Consider the following 24,322-nt stretch of genomic DNA (forward strand, 5'->3'; position numbering starts at 1 on the left):
TAGATTACTAAAAAAAAAAAAAAAAAAAAAAGAAAACAAAAAAACCTTTTACTAATTTTCCCTATAAAGAATCTAAGAGCAACTAATTTTACTACGTCGTTACCAGTAATGGATATTGTTACTATTTCTAATAAGATGGTGTCTTGTTTTCCTTCCTTTTTTTTTTTTTTTTTTTTTTTTAAATAAGTAGGGAGGATGAGCTTACTCGATAACCCCTAGTGTCTTCCTTACTTTCTTACTCCTCGTCCCAGCGAACTCAGGGTCCTTGCAAGGTCCTCAGACCCCCCAGTCAACCAGCAGCAACTCGATGGCAGACGTACAAGGCGACCTGAAGCCACCTACCCCAGCGTCTACCCCACATGGACAGATGACCCCAATGCAAGGTGGAAGGTGTGTACGGTAGGAGATCTCCGCGAGCCCCACAACATCGCATTTATCGATCTCGTAATGTCCGGGAACAGACTGTAAAAGGGCTGTTATTGCCTCACGAGCTTCCAAGTGTCGACCAAGAAATTACATCCATGTAATTTTTCGGATGGTTTTTACGTGAAAAACTTTCAAGTTAGGCGCGTTTCCTGATCGGGCATTTGGTGGCAACTCCTGATATTCCGTTGCGCTTTCCTTGTCCTCTTCAGAAGCGGTACAGTCAGCGTGCACGACCCGTTCTCAGACGCCAGTGACTCATCGTTCCCAAAACGGAACTCCATGACCCCGAGCGCCCCGTACCAGCAGAGCATGAGCATGCCTGACGTGATGGGCAGGATGCCCTATGAACCCAACAAGGACCCCTTCGGTGGAATGAGAAAAGGTAAATGCGGAGGGAGCAGACTAGGCCCAGAGGGCATTTTCCTCTCTGCCACCACGCAGCCAACCCACTTACCCATTAGAGACGTGTCTGAGCCACAGCTCCCCAACCTACTAGATTTCTGGCCTCGGGAAAAGTACTCAGTAGCTCTGTGCCTCAGTTTCCTCATCTAGGAATTAGGGCAATAACAAGACCTGCCTAAAGGATGTGACGAGGATTGAGTTCATGTACAAAAAGCCCACTGAAGAAATGACTGGCGCACGCAGTAGGCACGCGTGCTCCTGGCGCTCCCTCGCGCTGCACGCCTTGTTGTATACCATGGGCTGGGCAGGGGCTAGGTGCTAGGTAGTGTGATAAGTCAAACGTAGTTCCTCCCGGAGTTGACGGTGTCTTAGGGGGAACAAACAAAAAGTAAGCGAAACCACAAATACGTAATTAAATATGGTGGCTGATGGAAGGAAGGGCACCAAGTGCGGCGATGCGGGTTAAGGGTCATGGAAGGGAAGGACATATGAGAAGGGATGGTCGGGAGGGGAGGGCTTTGAGGAGATGTCGGTTATCTGCTGAGACCTGAGGAATGAGGAGTAGAGAAGTGCAGGGGAGGGGGAAGGCCGGAGGCAGGAGTGGGCTTGGCGTGTTTGAGGAGGTGGAAGGCCTCTGGGGATAATGGGCAGGGGGGAGGCTGAGTGCACCGAAGCCATCAGGGCCACTGGGCCAGAACTTTCAGCCTCCCCGGGCTTGGGGATGAGTCTGGGTTTGTATCCTCGCCACAAGATGTTCTGTAGGAAGTGACGTGACTGGGTCTTTTGTTAAAAAACAAGTAACTGGGCATCTATGGAGAGTGTGTTGGCAGGACCACTGTGATGGTCCAGGGGAGAGATGACAGGGCAGAGTCAGATTCCAGCAGCCAAGAGAAAAGCAGAAGCACTCATCACGCGTTCTGGACTTAGAAAGAACAGGCCGGGCTTGCTGGATTGACCGTAGGGGTCAAGGTGAGACCTTACTGAGAGGGTGACGACCTTACTACTTTGGAGACGCCCGCCTGGGAAGGGGCCCGCTGGTAGCGCTCACTGTTAGCGCCTGCACTGTGGACAGCTGCGGGAGGAACGAGAGAGAAGTCCCGTGTTGACTTGGGGATGTGCTAAGGCGGTAGGTGGTGGAATGTCTGTCTGGAGCTGGGCAGAGCGTTGGAATTAGGAACCATTTCAGGGAACTCAGCAGAGGAGTGGGATGGAACATCATGGGATGGATGGGATCACCAAGAATTGGGAGAGTTCTGACGGACGTTAGCAAACACCCAGCGTGGTTTTTCCCTTTATGCTCATCAATCCCCAGCGCTCACTTGGCTCTGAGAACGTAGCATCTAAGCCTCTGCCCTTTGAGCGCCTCCCGAGGCCCGCACACTCCGAGCTCTTTGGCACCCTTCCAGGTGCAGGCGCGCTGTGAAATTGAGGCATGATAGTGAATATCATTGGAAGAAATACAGAAAAAGAGCAAATACTGTTTTCACGGAATTGCTTCTCGGATCCCTTAAACAGTAGTACCTCTATTTAGATGTTTGGGGTATGTGAATTTCTCGATATGTTATCCTTAGTCGAGAGAAACGTAAAGCCCAAAGCCTTGGTTTTCACAACTATTACGGATCAGTGAAAGGCAAAAATGAATCATTTCAAAATTTTAAGTATTTATTTTTTACTTTTTTTAACATCTATTCATTTTTGAGAGACAGAGTGTGAGCAGGGGAGGGGCAGAGAGAGGGAGGCACAGAATCCGAAGCAGGCTCCAGGCCTGAGCCGTCATCACAGAGCCTGATGTGGGCCTCAAACCCACAGACCGTGAGATTATGACCTGAGCCGAAGTCGGATGCTCAACCGACTGAGCCCCTCAGGCGCCCCATTTCAACATTTTAAGTGTTAGGCATGTATCGTTTAACTACCAAATGAGATTATGTTTCATGTGTATTTCTTAATAACATTTCAGGTATGTTCCACAGAGTAAAATAATCTAATTTTTCGTTTCAAAAAGTTTCAGAGCTGTCTGTTCCAAGTGAATATTCTACAGAACATGCAATAAATCTGTAAGCTCAGAAACTCAAAAGCCTTGTAAACGTTGGAGGTGGTTATTTTTCTTAGTGGTATGAGATATTAGAAAGAACATTTTGTTCTTGCTGATGGTGGTTGTATCACATTTTTAGGCTCTGAAAATATGACAGTAACATGGGGAAAATAATTAGTAGTGTTTGGAATCTGGCTTCAAAAGCTATGTGAACCGTTTCCATTAGCCCCACCTGTATGCTATATTAGACACTGAGAGTTGTATTTCTTTTGTTTCTGTGTGCCTACAGTTTTTCTTATTGTGAAAATAAATTGGGTGGAGGGGATGATTGTGGATTACCTTGTTAGGCACTAGCAAGCTGTATCATGTGTTTTCATCAACTGTGTAAGTGATACAGTGGCTGAGAGGGGACCCCCTTCTCACATTTCCCCGGGACATTTCAGCTCACCTGCTACCTTACCATGCTGGTGTAGTTAGCACCAAATTAAAGCAGATAAACAGAAAACCCACAGGAAACAAATTTTTTTCTCGCCCTGTCCCTGTTACAATAAGTTTCGCATTCCTCAGTTCACATTATTCTGTCGGTGAACTGGTGGTGCTCCGATTTCTTATGTAATGGCCAACATTAGGGGAAAGCCCGCTCTTTGTTGCTGCCGCTGGCCTACAGCGTGATGTAGGGCAGAGACCAGAACCTGTCCCAGCCTCAGTGGCCCTAAGCATCCTTGGTCCCACCCGCCCGCCCCCCACTTCTATAATTCATTACTGATTGAAGGATTGATTAATTGCTTATAAGTGAACAGTAAGTGAATATTTACATATTGTATATCTAAACAGTATATTTTGAATACCCGTTAATATCTTTATACATCATCCTTTTTCTTAATGCTCCAGTAGTGAACGTGTTGTTTCATCATGCTTTGCTCTTCTTAAACATGAAGCTGTGATTATTGACGTATAGCTGTTTTTTCACATGTGTAAGAGTGTGTCTGTGAAATAGATTCTTAAAAGAATAACCGAGGGGCACCTGGGTGGCTCAGTCGGTTGAGCGACTGACTTCGACTCAGGTCATGATCTCGTGGTCCGTGAGTTCAAGCCCCGCGTCGGGCTCTGTGCTGGCAGCTCAGCCCCTGGAGCCCGCTTCGGATGCTGTGTCTCCCCCCTCTCTGCCCCTCCCCTGCTCATTCTCTCTCTCTCTCTCTCAATAATAAACATTAAAAAATTAAAAAAAAAAAAAAAGAATAACCGAATCAAGGGATGTGAACTTTTTTTTTTTTTTTTTTTTAGTTTACGGAGTATCTTTTAGTCCGTAACAAACTGCCACTAAAAGCGGTTTTCAACAACAGCACTTGGGTATGTCTCACAGTCCTCTGGTGGGCGGGGTGGTTCTTCATTTCGAGTTGTCAGCCGGGACCCTGAGGCAGCCTCTGTCACCTGGAAGCCTGATTAGGGACTCTGCTGGAGCCGCGATCACTTGAATGGCCGGTGTCATCTGGAGGGTCTGTTGGGAACTCGTCTGAACCTGTCGGCTAGGGGGCCTCCCCCCGGGCCGTCCCACGGAGCTTCTGGGGCGCCTCGTGGCGTGGTGGATGGGTCACAGACACTCCAAGTTAAAAGTTAAGTTAAAAGTTGCTTGTCAGTTTAATAGTCTTCACATGAACGTGGAACAGTGTGTGGCCCTCACTCCCTTACCAAGAATGATCATTATCAGTCCTTTTAATAGTTGCCAGTCAGATGGGGGGGGGGGGAGGAGTGGAGGGGACGGGAGGGCCTCATAGTTGTTTTGACTTGTATTTCTTTAATTACTAGTGAAACCAGACACCTTTTCATATATTGATGGGCCATTTGTTTTCTTTTTTTCTGAATGTCCATTTATGCGTTTACCCATTTTTTTTAAAAATCTGGTTGTCTTTTTCCTTACCTATTTCTAAAGAATTTTTCTTGTATCAAGGAATTAAGCTATTTAACTTTAATTATCCCCCTTAATGTTTGCCTGTCTCTGTTCTTCCATTTATAAAACAGAAAGTAACATCAAAACTCATTCTACCACACGGGGACTTAAGGTGGACGATACAGTGTGAGATAGCTCACTTGTGAAGCACAGAGCCCCCCGCCCGTGTGAGACCCCATCATCTGCACCTCTGTTCTAGCAAATTCCATCAGCTCACAGACGTTTAATCAGCTTTTGCTTCGTGTCACATAAAAGTAACCTTCCTAGGATGAAGAAAGGTAGTAGCACTGTATACCAATTAAGATTTGCATTAAAATGTTTAATTTGCCTACAGGCTAGTTTTTGGGCTTGACCCAATTTCCTTCAGGCTCTGAGCTGATGCTAATTTGCATATTTGACCTAATTGCCACTCTACGCCCTGATAGAAATACTAGTATTTCATCCATTCTTGAGTTATTCTTAATCCCCTAGTGGTTTTCCTTTTCCTGGTTTTGGAGTGAGTCTGCTGATAGGTATTCGTGCTAAGCTTTTTTCTTTTTTCCCCCGTAAGGGAAGGGAACTAACTTTACCCGTACAGCTGACCCTTGAACAACACAGGTTTACACAGATTTTTTTCAATAAATAGATGTATGGTACTAGAAATGTTTTTCTTTTCTTTTTTTTTTTTTAAGTTTATGTGTTTTGAGAGAGAGAGAAAGAGAGCATGCTTTCAAGCCAGGGAGAGGGAGAGAGAATCCCAAGCAGGCTCCGACTTGTTAGCACGGATCCCAACACGGGGGTCGATCTCACAAACCAAGAGATCATGACCTGAGCTGAAATCAAGAGTCAGATACTTAACTGACTGAGCCAGCTAGGCGCCCCATAAATGTGTTTTCTCGTAAGATTTTCTTAACATTTTCTTTTCTTTTCTTTAGCTTTGTTGTAAGAATACAGTATATAGTACATATAATGTACAAAATATGTGTTAATTGACTATGTACGTTATTGGCAAGGCTTCTAGTCAACGGTGGCCTGTTAGTAGTTGATTTTAAGGGGGAGTCCAAAGTTGTACATGGATTTTCAACTTCGCGGGGGTGAGCACCTCTAACCCGCGCAAGAAGGGTCAACTGTGTATGCATTTCTTTCTCACAACCACTGCGTGAGGTGGTATTACCAACTTTACTTCATCGACAGGGAGTTGAACTCAGAAGTTTGATAACCTACCCAAGAAAGGGCCGATGTTCGCTCTCTACCTTCCTTCATAACAAATTACCACAAACTCAGCAGCCTAAAACAACATCAGTTTACGGTCCCATGTTCCCGCGGGCTCTCAGCTCAGGGCCTTACACGGCAGACATCAGCATGTCAGCCAGGACTCAGGGCCCTCTTCCGAGCTCGTTGAGGTTGTTGGCAGATTTGGTTCCTCGAAGTCGAAGGACTGAGGTCTCATTGTCTTGTTGGCTGTCGTCTGCCTTCACAGTCCTAGAAGCTGCCACCTTTGTGAATATGTGGCCTTCTCCACTGCATGATGGGTGCCTCCTCAAGGGCGGCAGGCGGGTGTCTCTGACTTCTAGACACAGATTGAAAGGGCACGCCTGGATAATCTCCCTTTTAGTTGACTGCCAGTCAGCTGATGAGTCACTTTAGTTACATCTGTGAAATCCCTTTGGCCATCGAATGTAATGTAATCATGGGAGCCATGTTCCCATCATATTCATGGGTTCTACCGGTACTCCAGGTGGGGGCTCATTTCAGGCCCGTGCATGGGGTCAGGGATGGGGATCTTGGGGTCCTTCCTGAGTCCAGACCATATTAAGTCCAGACCATAATTGTCGGCCATATTAAGACTGAGACATCTACATCTGCCATATTGAGGTTAACAGAAATGACTAGAAGGGCTGTCTGGGCCCCTTGGGGGTCGAAAATGCTTAATTTTATATCCGTGATTTAAAATGTTGCAGTGCCTGGGAGCAGTGAGCCCTTTATGACTCAAGGACAGATGCCCACTAGCAGTGTGCAGGACGTGTATAACCAGAGTCCCTCCGGAGCGCTATCCGGTCTGGGCATGGGGCGGCAGCAGTTTCCCTACGGAGCCGGCTACGACCGAAGGTGAGTGTTTTCTAAGATGACACGGAGAGAGTGCTAGAAACTGCACTCTCCTCACACGTGCGTTTCCGAGCCCGGGGAGCCGACGACAGCACACAGTACCTGCTTTCCCGCTAAGCATCGTGTGGGGTGGCTGCCTTCAGGACGGGGGAGGAGGACGCCTGAGAACCAGGTGGTCCTCTCAGCACCCGGATGCTCGGCCCCTGTCCCTGCACCGAGACCCCCACCAGCTGCCCCGCGTGGCTCCTCCTGTGAACGGCCACAAAGTCAGGCGTGTAGCATCGCCCGGCCGCCTTCCCGCCTGCATTTCTTCCCTCGGGAAAGCCACCCAGGAAGCTCTCGAAAAAGTCTTCCAGGCCTTGTCTTCTCAGATGTTTCCATTCTTCCCTGAGAACGTGTGAAACGGAGAGAGAATACTCTGCTCCTTAAGAAACATCTCTGAGGAAAGCCACGGCAGGCTTTTTCTTCAGGGTGGCCTCTGGGCACTGAAATGTTGGGCTTCAGCACTCATCCAGATTAGTTTTAGTTAGATGGAGGGAAAGTCATTGAAGTGACTCTGAGAGGTCGCCGGAAACTGCTTCCTAAACTCGTGGCTTATGGGAGACTTCTTTTTGTGAAGCAGGCCCCTTACCTGTGCCCCTGACCTAAGTACTTACTACGAAAGCCCCTTCCCCTGGATGGGAGGTTCTTTACCTCACCGTCGCACAGGTGCTCAGAAACAAAGTCTTGAATGTAATATTTGTGATTTTGGAAGGAAACTGAGGCTCACTAGAGGACTCTGTTTGTAACTGTGGCCACAGGGGCATGGCTCGGGGTAGGGATGGCTGGTGTGGTGGTGTTCCTCACAGACTGCCCACCTGCTGGGCCGCGGGCAGTGGTGAAGTCTTGGGAAGGTTCCCTCCCCCCCCCCCCGCCCCACCCCGTAACACAAACAGGAAGGAAGGAAGTTTGAAAATCACTGTTTTTACCAAATAATATTTCTTTCTGGCACTTTCTGTGCACCTGGTCCTTGCGATTACATAGCCATCACAAGCTTAAAGTGATTTGGTACTTTCTAGTAGCGACTTAAGAACCTAGACTTCGGATTCTTACCCTGGCCATAAGTGTGGTGACTGTTTATTTGTGGTGTGTCCGTTAACCAGTTAACCATCATGCTTAGTGTGCCGGAGCAGGGATTTGACTTAGATCCGTTTTTGAGGATCCAAGAGAAACTCTTTTTTCCTTTTCCTTCCTTCCTTCCTTCTCTCCTTCCTACCTTCCAATGAGATTAGGAGAACAACTCTCTTGGAACATATATTCGTAAATGAACCCAGGCAGATGCACTGTTCTGTTTCTTCTAGAATGCTTTCTAGAACTGGTTTAGGTCATCTGGCTGTACCCCATTAGGGCTTATTTACCTTTGATAGATTTTCTAAAAAGTGTTACTTTGTTCAGCTTACATTTTATCTATGTCAATTCTATTTCTTTCCTCAACTGTAAGCTTCCTTCTAGCTGTTAATGCCCTTCGCAAACACGTCTCCTATGTCTGTTTTACCCGTGATCTTCTAAAAATTCATTTATTTTCTTTCTTATTTTCATTCCTTGACCAGTTTAGGCATATATTCAATCCAAGTATTGTCTTTCTTACAGGATTCAATCGATACACTAAGTAAACCGGTTTATCTCTTTAAACTTCAAATCTATTGCTCTTTTAAGCGTGCTACTTTTATGGTATTTATAGCTGCTCAGTGTAATGGCAGTTGAAAAATAAGTGTATTAGTCATTCCCATTTTAAGATTTAGAAATGTAAAAAAGATTTAAACGTAGGAGTACGTTTAAATCAACCCCATCACTCTTGTAAGTCCTCTCTGTTACTCTTTTCTGTGGCCTTGTAGGGTCATGGGACTTCAAAATTTTGAGTAGGTCTATTTTTACAATTATTAGCTAACTCAGTATCATTTTGGATGAATCGCGAAGTACGCTTTTTAAGAGATTGAACACTTCCTATTCATAATGAGAAGATAAGTAGAGACAGTTTCCGTGGTTATACGTCTGTGTTCTGGCACTCCCAGAAATCCCGCTTTGATTCTTACGTTGCTTTTGTTATCTCCTGCTTTCATGAACACCTCACATCACCATGTTGTGACACTCCCCGGGGCCGCGTCAGTGGGTGGGCGGAGGCTCCTCTCAAAGGCAGAGGGTGCCAGCCTGTCCTGCCGGGACTCCTCACACACCTACTAGCCAGGAGATTGGCAGCGTTCCCAAAACGGGTGTGCCCATCCCTTTGGCTAAAAGTTCAAGTGCTGTTTCTGCTTGGCGTGCCTCTGTTGGAAGGTGTTGTGCAGTGAGGGAGAGACCAGACCACTCGGGGGTGCAGAATTCCCAGCAGTGAACTGTTCATTTCTCTCTCGGCCTGAGGTCTCTTGAAAATGAAGTTCTCTTTGAATGGCTCATTCTAGGCACGAACCTTACGGGCAGCAGTACCCAGGCCAAGGCCCTCCCTCAGGACAGCCGCCATATGGAGGACACCAGCCCGGCCTGTATCCACAGCAGCCGGTGAGTTGGCGGGCAGGAATGCATCTCTGTGCTTTCTGTTTAAAACTCAAATTTGCGTTACTTCTGAGAAGTTTTAGGAAGTATAACAAAAAACAGTGGTATTTATTGAACAATCAGGATATATTTGCTCGTGCTAGAAAATATTGTTAGGATTTTAAAGTCAGCACATTTTAAAAAGCTCTTGATATATGGGATCCCGAAACAAATATAACATGTTGTAGGAAGCAAAGGACGTTCGTCCTTGTAAATAACGCCCGGCCGGAGTAAAGGTTTTTTAAACGGGTGTCTGGTGTGTGTGTTGTCCTGTCAGGTGCCTGAACTGAAATTTGTCGATGTTTTAAAGAAGGTGTGTAGAAGAAAAAAAACAACTTCAAATATTATATACCAGTATCAAAAGTTAAAAGTTAATTGGCTTTTTAAGAACAAGATCTTAAGGACCGCGTGTTTTGCTGACATGGGGGGGGGGGGGCGTCACGCTGGCCTACGCGGCCGTGGATCTTCAGTTGTGTAAGATAACCTTGCAGATGTCGCTACTGGTGCAGAGAATTGCCCACCATGCTGTGGCCGTTCAGACACAGGACTTTGCTGTCTCGAAACAACTTTTCAGGTCTAAGACCTCTGGTAACATGGAAGGGGTTTTAAGCATTGAATTCTACTGGAGCGTGTATGTACGTGACTTTTATTTTTACACCAGCTGGTCCTAAACAGCTTCTGGGTGAGGTGAAAGAACACGAACACATCCACATCTCTCTACGCCAGGAGGTTCCCACCTGATGGGGTGCTGACACCCGGATGTCCCCAGGAGGGGAACCTAGTAACGTGGGCTGCACCGGGCCTGCTGTCAGAGGCTGGGACCAGCGGGGCTTGCGGGGGAGACTCTGACCTGCACAGCTGGAAGTCGGGGTGGGGGCCGTAGACCGTAGGGTGTCCGTGCAGGCCCGGTCTGAGGAGCCAGATGCCGCGGGGAGACATTGCTAACGCAAAGCTAGGCCTGGGAAGTCTGTCCAGGGGCTTTCAGGCTGGCCTTCAGGAAGCTCAGTCCATTCTGGTGAGCGTTTTCCTCTTCCTGCCGAGGCACCTTCGTGTAGTCCCGAGCCCCTGTCTGGCGTCGCCTGTGTGGGAGTCTCCAAAGCCACGTCCTCCTATATTGCAGCCCTGAGAAATCCCAAAAGGGAGGAGAGATACCTACCAGGAAAAAGAGAGAGGAAGCTTTCTTTTCCCCACAGAAAATTCCAAGCACACGAAAACAAACTTTGGAAACCCTCTTCGGAGTCCATGATGTGGTATCCTAATCCGGAAATAGAGTGCCTAAATTGTTAGTCCTTAGTTGTCACAGGAGCTTCCCATACCCATTTTGAAATGAACATTCCACCAGGTAATAACTGTTTTGCATAATTTAAGTGTGTGATTATACCTGTAAAAGCACATCAGTGTGATTTGTCTTTATGTGAATTTCAGAATTACAAACGCCATATGGACGGCATGTATGGGCCTCCGGCCAAACGCCACGAGGGAGACATGTACAACATGCAGTTCGGCAGCCAGCAGCAAGAGATGTATAACCAGTACGGAAGTTCCTACTCCGGACCGGACAGGAGGCCCATCCAGGGGCAGTATCCGTACCCCTACAACAGAGAGAGGGTGCAGGGCCCCGGGCAGATGCAGCCGCACGGGATCCCGCCTCCCATGATGGGCGGCCCCATGCAGTCGTCCTCCAGCGAAGGGCCTCAGCAGAGCATGTGGGCGACGCGCAACGATATGCCTTACCCCTACCAGAACCGGCAGGGCCCCGGGGGCCCGGCCCAGGCCCCGCCGTATCCAGGCATGAACCGCACGGATGATATGCTGGTACCTGAGCAAAGGATCAATCACGAGAGCCAGTGGCCTTCCCACGTCAGCCAACGTCAGCCTTATATGTCCTCTCCCGCCTCCATGCAGCCCATCACGCGCCCGCCTCAGTCATCCTACCAGACGCCTCCATCACTGCCAAACCACATCTCCAGAGCCCCCAGCCCCGCGTCCTTCCAGCGCTCCCTGGAGAGCCGCATGTCTCCCAGCAAGTCTCCCTTTCTGCCCTCTCTGAAGATGCAGAAGGTCCTGCCCACCGTCCCCACGGCCCAGGTCACGGGCCCACCCCCCCAGCCACCCCCGATCCGAAGGGAGATCACCTTCCCTCCTGGCTCAGTCGAGGCATCGCAGCCAGTCTTGAAACAAAGGCGAAAGATTACCTCAAAAGATATCGGTAAGCGTTCCGGGCTCGGTCCGGAAATGAAGCCCAGTTGTGTTCTAGAATTTTCGTGTTAGCTTAGATCTAGCTCCTGTTAATCTCAAAGGGATGAAGTTCTTAGGACGACAAGCTGTCAAGCGGTGGTTCTGCGCAGGGGCAATACTTGGAAGCTGCTGATCCGAGTTCAGAAACCGTGCCCGAGAGGAGCGTGAATTGACGTGGGATTTTTCCACAGGAGCGTTATCTGTGCGCGAGAGTAGAGCCCCAAGTGAGAGACCAGGGGATCCTCAGCGACTACCGCGTTCTGAGCTTAAAGCTTTGACCTTAACCAGGCACTTAATCTCTGCAGTGTGAGCCTAACAGCCGAGAGGCTAATGAAATGCTGAGGTGGCCTGAGAAAATACGAGCCACTCTGTAATTTTGGTAACAACATGCAGACCGTGAGCTTCCCCGGGAAAAAGTAGAAGCCTGCATGTGATACGTAGATAAACATATAGTATATACGGAATTTGATATGCTTTGATGTATAGAATTGATGGTAACCCGGTGCTGGTAGATATGGGCCCAGAAGCTATTTCAGTCGGGTGCAAATCGTGTTTATTCATTCTGTTGGGATGTTCTGAATGCTAATTAGAGATCTGGAACATCTAGGAGTACGCACAGTTTTTCTGCATTATTTTTGAAGTCCTTTTAATACGGCGAAGGAAATTATAGATCTTGGTCATACAAAAAAGTTTTCAAAAATCTCAAAATCACTTGACTTGAAATCATTTACTACAGGGACTAGAAAATCAAAGATATTAGAGATGTTTTCAACCATCAGAATTAAGGACCTGTACAGAGAGAGGGAGAGAGAAGTAAGGAGTTTTATAGAGAGGGGTGCTGGAGACAAGGAGGAGATACAGACACCGAGCACCATTTTCTATATGGAAAGATATACGTAAAAATATGCACATGTGTCTGTGTGTTTATGCGTGGGCACATAAATAAATGTATTTAAATTTTTATACGTGTCTTTGCACATGTTAGATCAGTGTTTGTCTTCAGCCTGGGGAAAGTTATGTTCCTTATGTAAAGAAAAAAATTTTCTAATGTTTATTTATTTTTGAGAGAGAGAAAGAGAGAGAGACAGAGCGTGAATGGGGGAGGGCAGAGAGCGAGGGAGACACAGAATCCGAAGCGGGCTCCAGGCTCCGAGCCATCAGCACAGAGCCCTATGCTCAAATCCACATAGGGTTCAAATCCACAAACTGCGAGATCGTGCCCTGAACCGAAGTGGGACGCTTAACCGGCTGAGCCACCCAGGCGCCCCTATGTTCCTTATTTTAAGAAGGAAGTTTGCCTTTTCTGTTAGAAGAGTTTTGTGTGCCTCATAGAAAATAGGAAATGTAGATGAGATCAACCTGGAGGTGGAAACCCACGGCCCCCCCCAGCACAGGAGATCACTGCTGATGTCTGGCATTGGCTGTGGCCCTGGTGACTTCTGACCGCACAGGCCTGCTCGCGCCTTGTGCTTCCGCCCGCTTCCCGAGACAGAAATTTCAGACCTATCGCGGGCCTCTTCTCCCAGCCCCATCTTACGGCAGATCCTGCAAACGTCTTCTCTAACCCCTCTCTCTTCTTCGGTAACAGGAAGGGGGGAAAGAAAAGCGCAGTCGCTCTGTTTCCCATCCCCTGGCTCAGACCAAGCTGTTGAAAAATCTGAACCATCAAAGTGCTAATAATTGTCAGCAGCATGTTCTGAGGGCAGGAGCTCGGATAGAAGAGGACAGCAAGGGAATATCAAGACTCTATATCTGAGAATGTGCTGCCGCATACTCACCAGCCTTCCAGAGATCTGCCAGAGGGGCCTCCCTGAGACATTTGGGAATGGAGCGGGCCAAAGAAGACAACCAGTTTTTTTGCTGTGACTCCATTACTAACACTCTGCTGCATCATTACAGAGTCCGTTAGGGACTAAAGGAAATAAATCGGAGATGAGAAAGGGCCCTTGTGCTTGTTAGCACTCCCACCTCTAGAAGCACTTTGGGCTCATGTGTAACCAACAAGCCAAAGGATCTTAAACGACAGCAGTTTCTTAGTAAGCCGTCCCCTCCGTGTGAATTCTGGAAACGATCGCGTTTAACTGCGCCTCGGCACATTTGTTTGAAATCCGTACCTCACTCAACACCCCGCTTCTTTCTTCTTATGCTTTCGTTATTTTCTGTTCTTTCGTGCGCAGAGTTAATATTCACCTCATCCTTGTCCTTTCCCCTGGTTTTAGTTACTCCTGAGGCCTGGCGTGTGATGATGTCCCTCAAGTCCGGTCTTTTGGCTGAAAGTACATGGGCTCTGGACACCATTAACATCCTCCTGTACGATGACAGCACTGTCGCCACCTTCAGTCTCTCCCAGGTACGCCAGCGCCCGTCCAGCCAGGGGCCGGGGTAGAACAAGAAAGTTCGGGAGCCCATGCTTGAACGCATGCCCAGAGTGGTGGGCACCCCGGGACGCAGGGCCGTCCTCGTGGCTGTTACACATGTAGAGCTGTCTGGGCGCTTAATCCGGGAATCATAATTCCTTCCAGGCTCCAGTATAATAAACACACGCATACGTGTGCTTCTTCTGAGAGAACAGTCCCCTGTGCACACGTGTGTGTGTATGTGTGTGTGCGGCATAGATAACAGTGAAAGTAATTGTTCAGAATGAATATCAGCAGGCGGGTGGGAGGTAATCCAGACACGAAGCCGGCGCTGAAGTCAGGCTGAATACGCAAGAGCTTATAACGGGACATACTCTGCTTTCCGGTGAGACATAATCCCTTCCTTTTAATTAAAAAGAAATGTTATAGAAAATGTACAAGAGAGAGAGAGAGAGAGAGAGGCAGAGAGAACAGCTTGGTGAACCCCCGTATACCCATCATTCAGCTGAAATAGTTGTGAACTCACAGCCAAACTTGTTTCTTGGTCTCCTTCCTTCCTTTCTGCCTCTGTCCACCTTATTCTGAAGGAGTCATTGAAAAGCCTACTAATCTTAGTAAGCTTAACGCTGTCCTTTGTTCAGTGCTAGACTTAAGGTGTGGCTTCCAGCATTAATTGCTAGAAGAGAGAAGGGGAGCAGAGGGTTAGGGGAAATGGCCCAACTAAGCTACAGACTTGTAAAGAAATATGTAGAAACAAAAACAAGAAAAGGTAATTCTCCTTACTGAGTACGCACAATTCTCTGCTTTGGGGGGAGAAAACCAAAACATCTAATTACCTTGCTTCTGTCGAAATTAGACCAGAATCTTCCACTTGGTCTTTTCTTCTCACATTTCAGTCCTTCATGATAGCCCTGAAAGGCAATTTTTCACTTGATAGGAAGTGTATTAATAAGGTTATAAACATCGCTTGAAGTCCACTGTAACAGAAAATATTTAAAAATGTATACGCCTCCCTTAGAGTAATTGCCTTTCAGCCTTCTGTTGGGTGAACGACTGTTGATCACACATTTTAGTAACCAGAATTGCTTTGGTAACTTGCCCCTTCCCCTGCCCTGGGAAAAAAGTTCACTTTAAGTATGGTGGGGGCGGGGGGGAGATAAACGCCCAAACCTTCACTTGCAAAATTGTGTGCCTTCATCCCCTAAAAGTGAGTACTTTGTGGTTAGTACCTCAGTTTCCCCTTTCTTCTTAATAATTGTTTCAACCCCACTTTCAGGAAACTGATAGCAGGATATGAAAGTATGGTTGATTTCCAAAACACCTATCATTAAAGACTCCTGCCTTCCTTATTAATCCTTTATCATCCCTAAACGCGGTGGCGCGGGTGCTGGGGGCGGGGAGCTGGGGCAGTTGCTAATCATGGAGCGTGTTGATTTTCTTGATGCACACATTCGCCTAAAGGAAACAAAACTGGTTCTCATAGTTGCTTTTGTCTTTCAGTTAGAGTTGTGATAACTGAAATGTAAAATTGCATTCGATGAAACATTCTAATTCATTTATCAGGGACTAAATTGATTTGTTTTTAATTTTCTGTGTTTATGAGCTACTACATTGCTGAAATTATCTTCTCCCAAAGATATATGGAGAATGTAAATTAGAGTAACCTATGGCACCTGAGACAAAAATAACCATAAAATCCTAAGAATAATAACCATAAAAATCCAGGCAAGCAAGTCTCAGATAAATAGCAGAAGAGAACAGACTCACTTTGGGTGAATGAGTCTATAAAATCCACGTTCCCACTCTTCTGATATGGAGTGTGTTGTACCTAAATCAGAAGAAAAGACAAAGAGCACAAAGCAGTCCGTCACTGATACTATTAAAGGTGAGAAAACAACACGGAAGTTTCCGTACTGATAGAGTAGGAAAGTAAGCAGCAAATAAAAAACATGTGGTTTCGTCAACAATGTAAAATTCAGGAGACGGTTCCCACCCATCTATGGTTTCTCTTTCTTGGCCCAGACAAAAAGGAAATGAATCGTGTGAAAATCACCCTAAAAATGTATTGATAGTTATTAGGATTGTTACCCCTCTCAGTCCCCGTGTGAGGTTATGACGTTGTCCCCGTTCTTGTTCTTGTCCTCCTCTCTAGCTGTCCGGATTTCTGGAACTTTTAGTAGAGTACTTTAGAAAATGCCTAATTGACATTTTTGGAATTCTTACGGAATATGAGGTGGGAGACCCCAGCCAAAAAGCACTTGATCACAATGCGGGGAAGAGAGCTGACGGCCAGTCCTTGGCCGACGAGTCTGGGAAAGAGGAGGAGGGCACCGAGTGTGTGGACGAGGAGGACGACGAGGAGGACGACGAGGAGGACGGCGAGGAGGAGGACGACGGGAAGACGGAGACCGAGGAGAAGAGCAGCTCGACTCTGGCCTCTCCCAACGCCACTGCGGATCCGAAGGAGAAGCCCAGGCAAGCTAGCAAGTTCGACAAGCTCCCGATAAAGATAGTCAAAAAGAACAACCTGTTTGTGGTCGACCGATCTGACAAGCTGGGTCGTGTTCAGGAGTTCAACAGCGGACTTCTGCACTGGCAGCTTGGTGGGGGGGACACCACCGAGCACATCCAGACTCACTTTGAGAGCAAGATGGAGATTCCTCCTCGCAGGCGTCCACCTCCCCCTCTGAGCTCCACCGGGAGGAAGAAAGAGCAGGAAGGAAAAGGCGATTCTGACGAGCAGCAAGAGAAGAGCATCATCGCAACCATCGACGATGTCCTCTGTGCTCGGCCGGGGGCGCTGCCCGAAGACGCAAACCCTGGCACCCAGACCGAGAGCGGGAAGTTTCCCTTTGGGATACATCAAGCCAAGAGTCACCGGAACATCAAGCTGCTGGAGGACGAGCCCAGGAGCCGAGACGAGACTCCTCTCTGCACCATCGCGCACTGGCAGGATTCCCTGGCCAAGCGCTGCATCTGTGTGTCGAATATTGTCCGTAGCTTGTCTTTTGTGCCTGGCAATGACGCCGAAATGTCCAAACATCCAGGCTTGGTGCTGATCCTGGGGAAGCTGATTCTCCTTCACCACGAGCATCCAGAGAGGAAGCGAGCGCCGCAGACCTACGAGAAAGAGGAAGACGAGGACAAAGGGGTGGCCTGCAGCAAAGACGAGTGGTGGTGGGACTGCCTGGAGGTCCTAAGGGACAACACGCTGGTCACGTTGGCCAACATTTCCGGGCAGCTAGACTTGTCTGCGTACACAGAAAGCATCTGCCTGCCGATTCTGGACGGCTTGCTGCACTGGATGGTGTGCCCGTCGGCAGAGGCACAAGACCCCTTTCCAACCGTGGGACCCAACTCTGTCCTGTCGCCTCAGAGACTTGTGCTGGAGACCCTCTGCAAACTCAGTATCCAGGACAACAACGTGGACCTGATCTTGGCCACGCCTCCATTTAGTCGCCAGGAGAAATTCTACGCTACGTTAGTTAGGTACGTTGGGGATCGCAAAAACCCAGTCTGTCGAGAAATGTCCATGGCGCTCTTATCGAACCTTGCCCAAGGGGACGCGCTGGCAGCAAGGGCAATAGCTGTGCAGAAGGGAAGCATCGGAAACTTGATAAGCTTCCTAGAGGACGGGGTCACCATGGCCCAGTATCAGCAGAGCCAGCATAACCTCATGCACATGCAGCCGCCGCCTCTAGAACCACCTAGCGTGGACATGATGTGCAGGGCGGCCAAGGCTCTGCTGGCCATGGCCAGGGTGGACGAGAACCGCTCGGAATTCCTTCTGCACGAGGGTCGATTGCTGGATATCTCGATATCAGCCGTCCTGAACTCTCTGGTTGCGTCTGTCATCTGTGATGTACTGTTTCAGATTGGGCAGTTATGACATCAGTGAGAAGGCAGCATGTGTGAGTGAAAACTAGAGGCTCCCGTATAACTGGCTGTTTTCTGTTCTTGTTTATCCAGCGTAGGAAGAAGGAAAAGAAAATCTTTGCTCCTCTGCCCCATTCACTATTTACCAATTGGGAATTAAAGAAATAATTAATTCGAACAGTTATGAAATTAATATTTGCTGTCTGTGTGTATAAGTACATCCTTTTGGGGTTTTTTATTTTGTTTTTTGTTTTTTTTTTTTAACCAAAGTTGCTGTCTAGTGCATTCAAAGGTCACTTGTTGTTTTTCACAGATTTTCTTTTTAATGTTCTTTTCCATGTTGTATTGCATTTTTGGGGAAGCAAATTGACTTTAATGAAACAAATTGCGGCGAAAGATGCTAAGATGGGAAAATTTCACCACACTGAGGCAAAAAAGGTGAAAAAGTGATCAACTTCCTAGGCATGTCATTCTTCAGATAATGAAAAAAAACAAAACAAAACAAAACTGTATCCCATCACCCAAAGCTCTGTGCAATAGAAACTACTTCTAGAGATGTAGGAATAGGGGCTCAAGGAGGTGTGTCAGTCAGTAGTCAAACTATGAAATGATACTGGTTTCTCCACAGGAAAATGGTTCCATTAGGCTAGGAGCAAAAACAATGTCGTTTGAAGTTAAGAGTGAAAACACATACCTGACAACGATCAACGGAAATTGCTTCCTCACCACTACCGTCAGTCATGTCTGCCGTCTGTCGTTGGACCTTCCACGTGACAGTTCTTCACAATTCCTTTAATCATTTTTTAAATATTTTTTTTTTTTTTTTTACTGCCTATGGGCTGTGATGTATATAGAAGTTGTACATTAAACACACCCTCATTTTTTCTTTTCTCTTTTCTTTTTTTCTGTTTTTTTTTTTTTTTAGTACAAAGTTTTTAGTTTCTTTTTCATGATGTGGTAACTACGAAGCGATGGTAGAGTTAAATAATTTTTTATTTTTATTTTATATATTTTTTCATTAGGGCCATATCTCCAAAAAAGAAAAAAAGAAAAAATACAAAAAACAAAAACAAACAAAAAAAACAAACAAAAAAAGAGGGTAATGTACAAGTTTCTGTATGTATAAAGTCATGCTCTATTTCGGGAGAGCAGCTGATCACAATTTGCTTCATGAATCAAGGTGTGGAAATGGTTGCATATGGATTGATTTAGAAAATGGTTACCAGTACAGACAAAAAAGAAAAAAAATACAACTAAAAGGAAGAAACACAACTTCAAAGATTTTTCAGTGACGAGAATCCACATTTGTATTTCAAGATAATGTAGTTTAAAAAAAAAAAAAAAGAAAAAAACTTGATGTAAATTCCTCCTTTTCCTCTGGCTTAATGAATATCATTTATTCAGTATAAAATCTTTATATGTTCCACATGTTAAGAATAAATGTACATTAAATCTTGTTAAGCACTGTGATGGGTGTTCTTGAATACTGTTCTAGTTTCCTTACAGTGGTTTCATAGTAACCAAGTTATCCACAAGAAATAGGGGAAATACAGCCGCGGACTAACAGAGTCCCTGTCACGAAACCCTGAGGTCGGGAGGGATCTGTAGGGTTGACCTGCTTTAGAGTGGGGGGGGGGGGGGGCAACAGTTCGATTTTTCTCCAATTATTTAGCTAATGAGTCTTTGTTTGAAGCGATCGACGCGAACGACATTGAGGTCTGAGAATCTTCAGTATCTATGGGAGGTGGCTGCCGGCCCAGGAGCTCACAGGCCTGACAGCAGAACATTCTGCCTTTCACTAACCCCGTCTTGATTTTAATCAGAGTTCAGTCTAGTCCACGTTTCTTCTGTGTGCCTCAGAGGTATTTTGCATTTAGTTTACTCCACCGTGTATAATATTTATATTGTGCAATGTTAAAAAGAATATGTTATATTGTATGTGGTGTACATAGTGCAAAGTGATTATTTCTATTTCAGGGCATATTAATATTCTCATATTCCTTCCTACCTGGTGCACAGTAGCTTTTTAATACTGGTCATTTCTAATTTAAACCTTTTCTTTCCGGGTCCTTGACTGTTATCGCGTAACAATCGATCTCTTTGAAACTGCTGCAGAATCCAACTGTTAGCGGACAGACACCCTCTGACTCTACCTCTTTACCACCCTCCCAGTCACGACACAGAAACCCCAAGTCCTTTCGCCAGACCCGTTGTCCGGGGTTGCACCTGGAAGAGTTAGACAAGAGCACGCAGCCACGACCAGCGTGTGAAACGTGACGCTAGTGTCACGAGAAACAGATTTTTCTGCGAGCAGTGTCCTCATCCGTCAGCCCCCACATTACTTAGTCACACAACCTTCGTACCTAACGAGGCAGCCAAATACATGTTGAATTAAAAGCCCATTTATAATTCTACTTTAAGTACATCTGCTTGCTGAGAACAGATTGTAGTGCTCTGAGCTTCAACTACCGAAGATTTGTAAGAGGGAATCGATAGGAGTCCAGTCGCTCTCTTACAGAGCACGAACACAAGGTGTGCAGAGACTCTGAAGCCATCCACTACCCCAATTTCTTTTGTCAACCGAAAGCGTAAAATCATTACAAAAGACTGTTGTTTTCATGGTTTGAGTTGTAATCAGTACCTAGAGTCTGACCATTGAGCAACAAGTTTTTACATACCGATATGCAACGTAACCTCTAGAATAATCCAGGAAGACGTTAGCATCCTTTCTACATTCTCACCCCAGAATCAAGACTGCAGAAGCCCATGAAGAACTTACAACCTGCCTGAGATCATCCCGCCTACAAACTGAGTTATTGCTTTGTCCTAAAACTTAGTTGGTTTTTTTTTTTTTTCTATGAGGCTTTTCAGAAACTTACAGGATGCCCGTACTTTAAATGTGTACAAAAAAAAAAAAAAAAAAGATAAAAATAAAGGTGCAAAGAAAGTTTAGTATTTTGGAATGGTGCTATAAAGTTGAATCTGTTGGTATTCGAGTGCATTTTTTTAATGTCACATAAGAGATATTGGGTGGCACGTGCTCAGAAATGACTATTCAGATGTTTTGTTTGAGGTCGAGAATGACAGAGAATCCGTTTTTATTGGTGAATGTGGCCTATTCAGAAACTAGCTACACTGCTTTTGCAAAGTGAGAATAGAGAATGGTTTTTTTCAGGGGGGGTGTGAGCAGTTGGCTGACCCAGCGTCAGCTGCTAAGTACCTTTCTCATGGAAGGAATATGGCCTTTGCCCTGAAATCCATCCATTTAAAAACTGTTGGAAATCTTTCATTTCCCGTCAAACCCCATGTACCGATTCCTATGATCTGTTCACCTGCAAGGAAGCAGAGAAGGTATTAAATGAGCCAAAAATGACAATCCAAACAACCCATCTTCTTCTTGCTGGGTTCACTTCTTTGTCTGGAGAGCTGGAGGCCCGGCCGCCCGACGGCCCCTGCCCTCCGCCCCTCCGTGGCACCGCAGAGAACTTCCTAGTCAGACGACCTTTCAAACATGCCTAGAAATCTTCTTGGTGATAGTCATAACCTACTAAGATGTCTCATTTTGCATTAATTCAGCAGAGATGTGTTGAGCACTCCCTGCCTCAGCCCTCGGCCCTGAGGAGTCCCTCCTGAATGAAGACTTGGGTCACGTTCTCGTCTTTTGGGTCAGACAGATTCCCGAGACAGTCTTCCAAATGCATTGTTTATGCACTGAGAACACTTAGCACGTTTTTTGTTGACTACAAAATAAAGTAAGGCTCTATAGCACGTCAGTGTGTGGAGAAGAGCTCTGGACTGAAAAGCAAGGGGACTGAGTCGAGGCTCAGTGACAGCCTGACCTGCAGGTACTAGGACAGCATGGTCTCTGAGGCCCCTTCCGGCTCTAAAACGTGACTCAAGAGCCTCCGGTTCCTTTCCCGCTCACGCAGGAGGGCCTGTCTGGAGGGGACCAAACGATGGTAGCCTGGGACCGTGACGCCAGGCTGCTTGATGGGCCCTGGGAAATTTAGGAATTGATTGAGACTGTACGAGAAGACCGTATCAAGGCCTTTTTTTTTGATGTTTTATTTTTGACAAAGACAGAGTGTGAGCAGGGGAGGGGCAGAGAAAGAGGGAGACACAGAATCCGAAGCAGGCTCCAGGCTGAGCTGTGAGCACAGAGCCCGACGTGGGGCTCGAACTCACAAACCGTGAGATCATGACCTGAGCCAAAGTCAGGTGCTTAACCGACTGAGCCACCCAGGCCCCCCTTAAGGCCTTTTTTTTTTTTTAAGTTTATTTATTTTTAGAGAGAGAAGGAGAGAACACGAAGGGGGGAGGGGCAGAGAGAAGGAGAGAAAATCCCAAGCAGGCTCCATGCTGTCGGCACAGAGCCCAATGCGGGGAGCTGACGTCAAGTCAGACACGTAACCAACTGAGCCATCCAGATGCCCCTCGAGGCCTTTTTTTGTTCTTAAGTCCCACGTACCCTCCCACGTGTCCATGCCTATCTTCCCATCGCCATGCCTCACGCTTCCGTCCCATTTTCCAGTCCTGCTTTTGTTTGATGATGCTCCAAGTCCTCTAAAATGCCACAAATTACCAAGTTAATTCACGTTGGGATTTAAACCTATGAAACCCCGAGGGGAAGCTGGGGTAAGACCATCAAATGTGTTCTTCCTGAGTCTGACTTCAGGGACGTGAAGTTTTACCCCAGCTTTTTCAAAGCATATGCCAAGAAATAGAAGAGATCTCAAAACAAAAGCAAAAACATCCCGAAACTCCTTATGTGTTCTCTTCTTGGCCATCTGTAATCCATGTTATCATATTAAAGACTGAGAAACCCTGCAGAAAAGAAGCCTGTTTATCCCAAGCATGTCCTGACTTAATTAACCTTGAAACCTTTTTTTTCCCTCTAAACGTGCTGCACAGCTTTGGTAGACTGCACACGTTAGCGGAAGATACTGCCTCACTTCTAAACCTCCGTGTACCCTGCTTGTCCAGAGTGCATTATTCCTTGCACTGAAATTGAGATGCCCCCATTGGAGGCGATTTCATGAAATCTCTTGCCGTCTCTGTGACCTTGAGCAAGGTACTTAAATTCTTTGAGCCTCAGTTTCCCATACACCCGTGCTATGGGAGTGATGCCTACCTCAGGATTGGTGAGGATAAAATGAGGCATTATATAAAGACCTGATATCCCGTGTGATCACTGTGTATGCACCCTGAACGTACACACACACACACACACACACACACACACACCCTTCTTCCTTGGGTGGGTGCCCTAAAGCATGTTCGTGCAAGTTTAAAATCTCACCTAAGAGAGTATCTTCCCATTGTCACAACCAGCCACACAGTTTGCGTGACTATTGGTTGGGGTTTCTCAGTAAAATCCATAAAGGGTTAGTCCATTGACTGCCTGTGGCTAGTGCATAAGGTGATCGTGCTTGATTGCTCTAACGAAGGTCAGTTTTGGGAGTTGGACATCCAGAGGGGGTGGAAGAACTAGGCTTTAACGTCGCAGGCCTCGGGAAGCCATGTCTGGACTACAGTCAGTCGTGCGGCAGACTTGCCCCTCCCCTGCCCTCCTAAAATAACACGGCGGCCAGGAACATTGTCCAGAGGTCAGCTCCGGCAGGTGGCTGACCGCAATGTTTTCCTTTGCTATTCCTTTTCATCTGGGGCACAGAGCAGAGAACTTTCCTGGAGAAAAGGAACTCTGGTCTTCATGCTTAGCTGGAGCTGGGCCATGTTTCTGTGGGCTACCGAAAAGGAATTCAGGACGTTCCTCATTTCTGTGTGAGCGTAATGTAAGGTCAGGAAAATAAATGAACCTTGAGCTTTGATCCTCTGCATAAATTTGTTATGTTGATGGCCCAGGGCCTGTCTGTTCTACACACTGTAGATTTTTCCAGGGACTTAAAGAACCTAAGCTTGGATTCAGCCCCTCGAAGATATCCTTGTCCAAACAAAAGCAGTTTCTTCAGCAAAACCCGGCAGCGTTTATAACACCGCTTCCTGGTAAGTGGTGATCATTTCACATTTGGGTGTTTTCTTGCACTTGAAGGAATTTCATGGCTATTAGTTGTCTTTGCAGAAGTCTTGGTGTAGAGCATGATAACATCCATTCTCCAGAAACAGAAGCATAGGTTGACGCGCAAAGTAGCTGGAACCAAACTGAGATCTCCCCTTTCCAAGAACGGGCGCTTTGCCTGAGAAATGTTTTCAGCTCTGTGCAAACTCCGGAGGATCCAGGGACTTTTAAAACAGAAGCCGTGTTATGCATTGGCCACAGATTAGAGGGAGGGGGGTCTTTTGTAAAACCTCATCATCAAGGCATAATGTCATATGCCCCTCTATTGAAACGAACATAAGTGCAAATTTAAAACAAAATCTGGAAAGTCTGGG

The 24,322-nt window shown here is 46.6% G+C and overlaps 1 protein-coding gene across 8 annotated transcripts in view; it reads left to right on the forward strand.

The window, feature by feature from the left end:
- The window catches only part of ARID1B (AT-rich interaction domain 1B), a 433,036-nt gene extending 412,152 nt beyond the window's left edge, over window positions 1–20,884 (forward strand). For all 8 annotated transcript variants that reach the window (XM_030316661.2, XM_030316667.2, XM_030316662.2 and 5 more), the window contains 7 exons: window positions 252–390; window positions 636–808; window positions 6,749–6,896; window positions 9,332–9,428; window positions 10,887–11,670; window positions 13,919–14,049; window positions 16,209–20,884. In XM_030316661.2, the coding sequence (XP_030172521.2) occupies window positions 252–390; window positions 636–808; window positions 6,749–6,896; window positions 9,332–9,428; window positions 10,887–11,670; window positions 13,919–14,049; window positions 16,209–17,945 (3,209 nt within the window). In that variant the 3' untranslated portion in view covers window positions 17,946–20,884. The remainder of the gene's footprint in view (window positions 1–251; window positions 391–635; window positions 809–6,748; window positions 6,897–9,331; window positions 9,429–10,886; window positions 11,671–13,918; window positions 14,050–16,208) is intronic.
- The last annotated feature ends 3,438 nt before the right edge of the window (window positions 20,885–24,322 follow it).

This window comes from Lynx canadensis, chromosome B2 (genome assembly GCF_007474595.2).
Source record: "Lynx canadensis isolate LIC74 chromosome B2, mLynCan4.pri.v2, whole genome shotgun sequence".
Lineage (NCBI taxonomy): Eukaryota > Metazoa > Chordata > Mammalia > Carnivora > Felidae > Lynx > Lynx canadensis.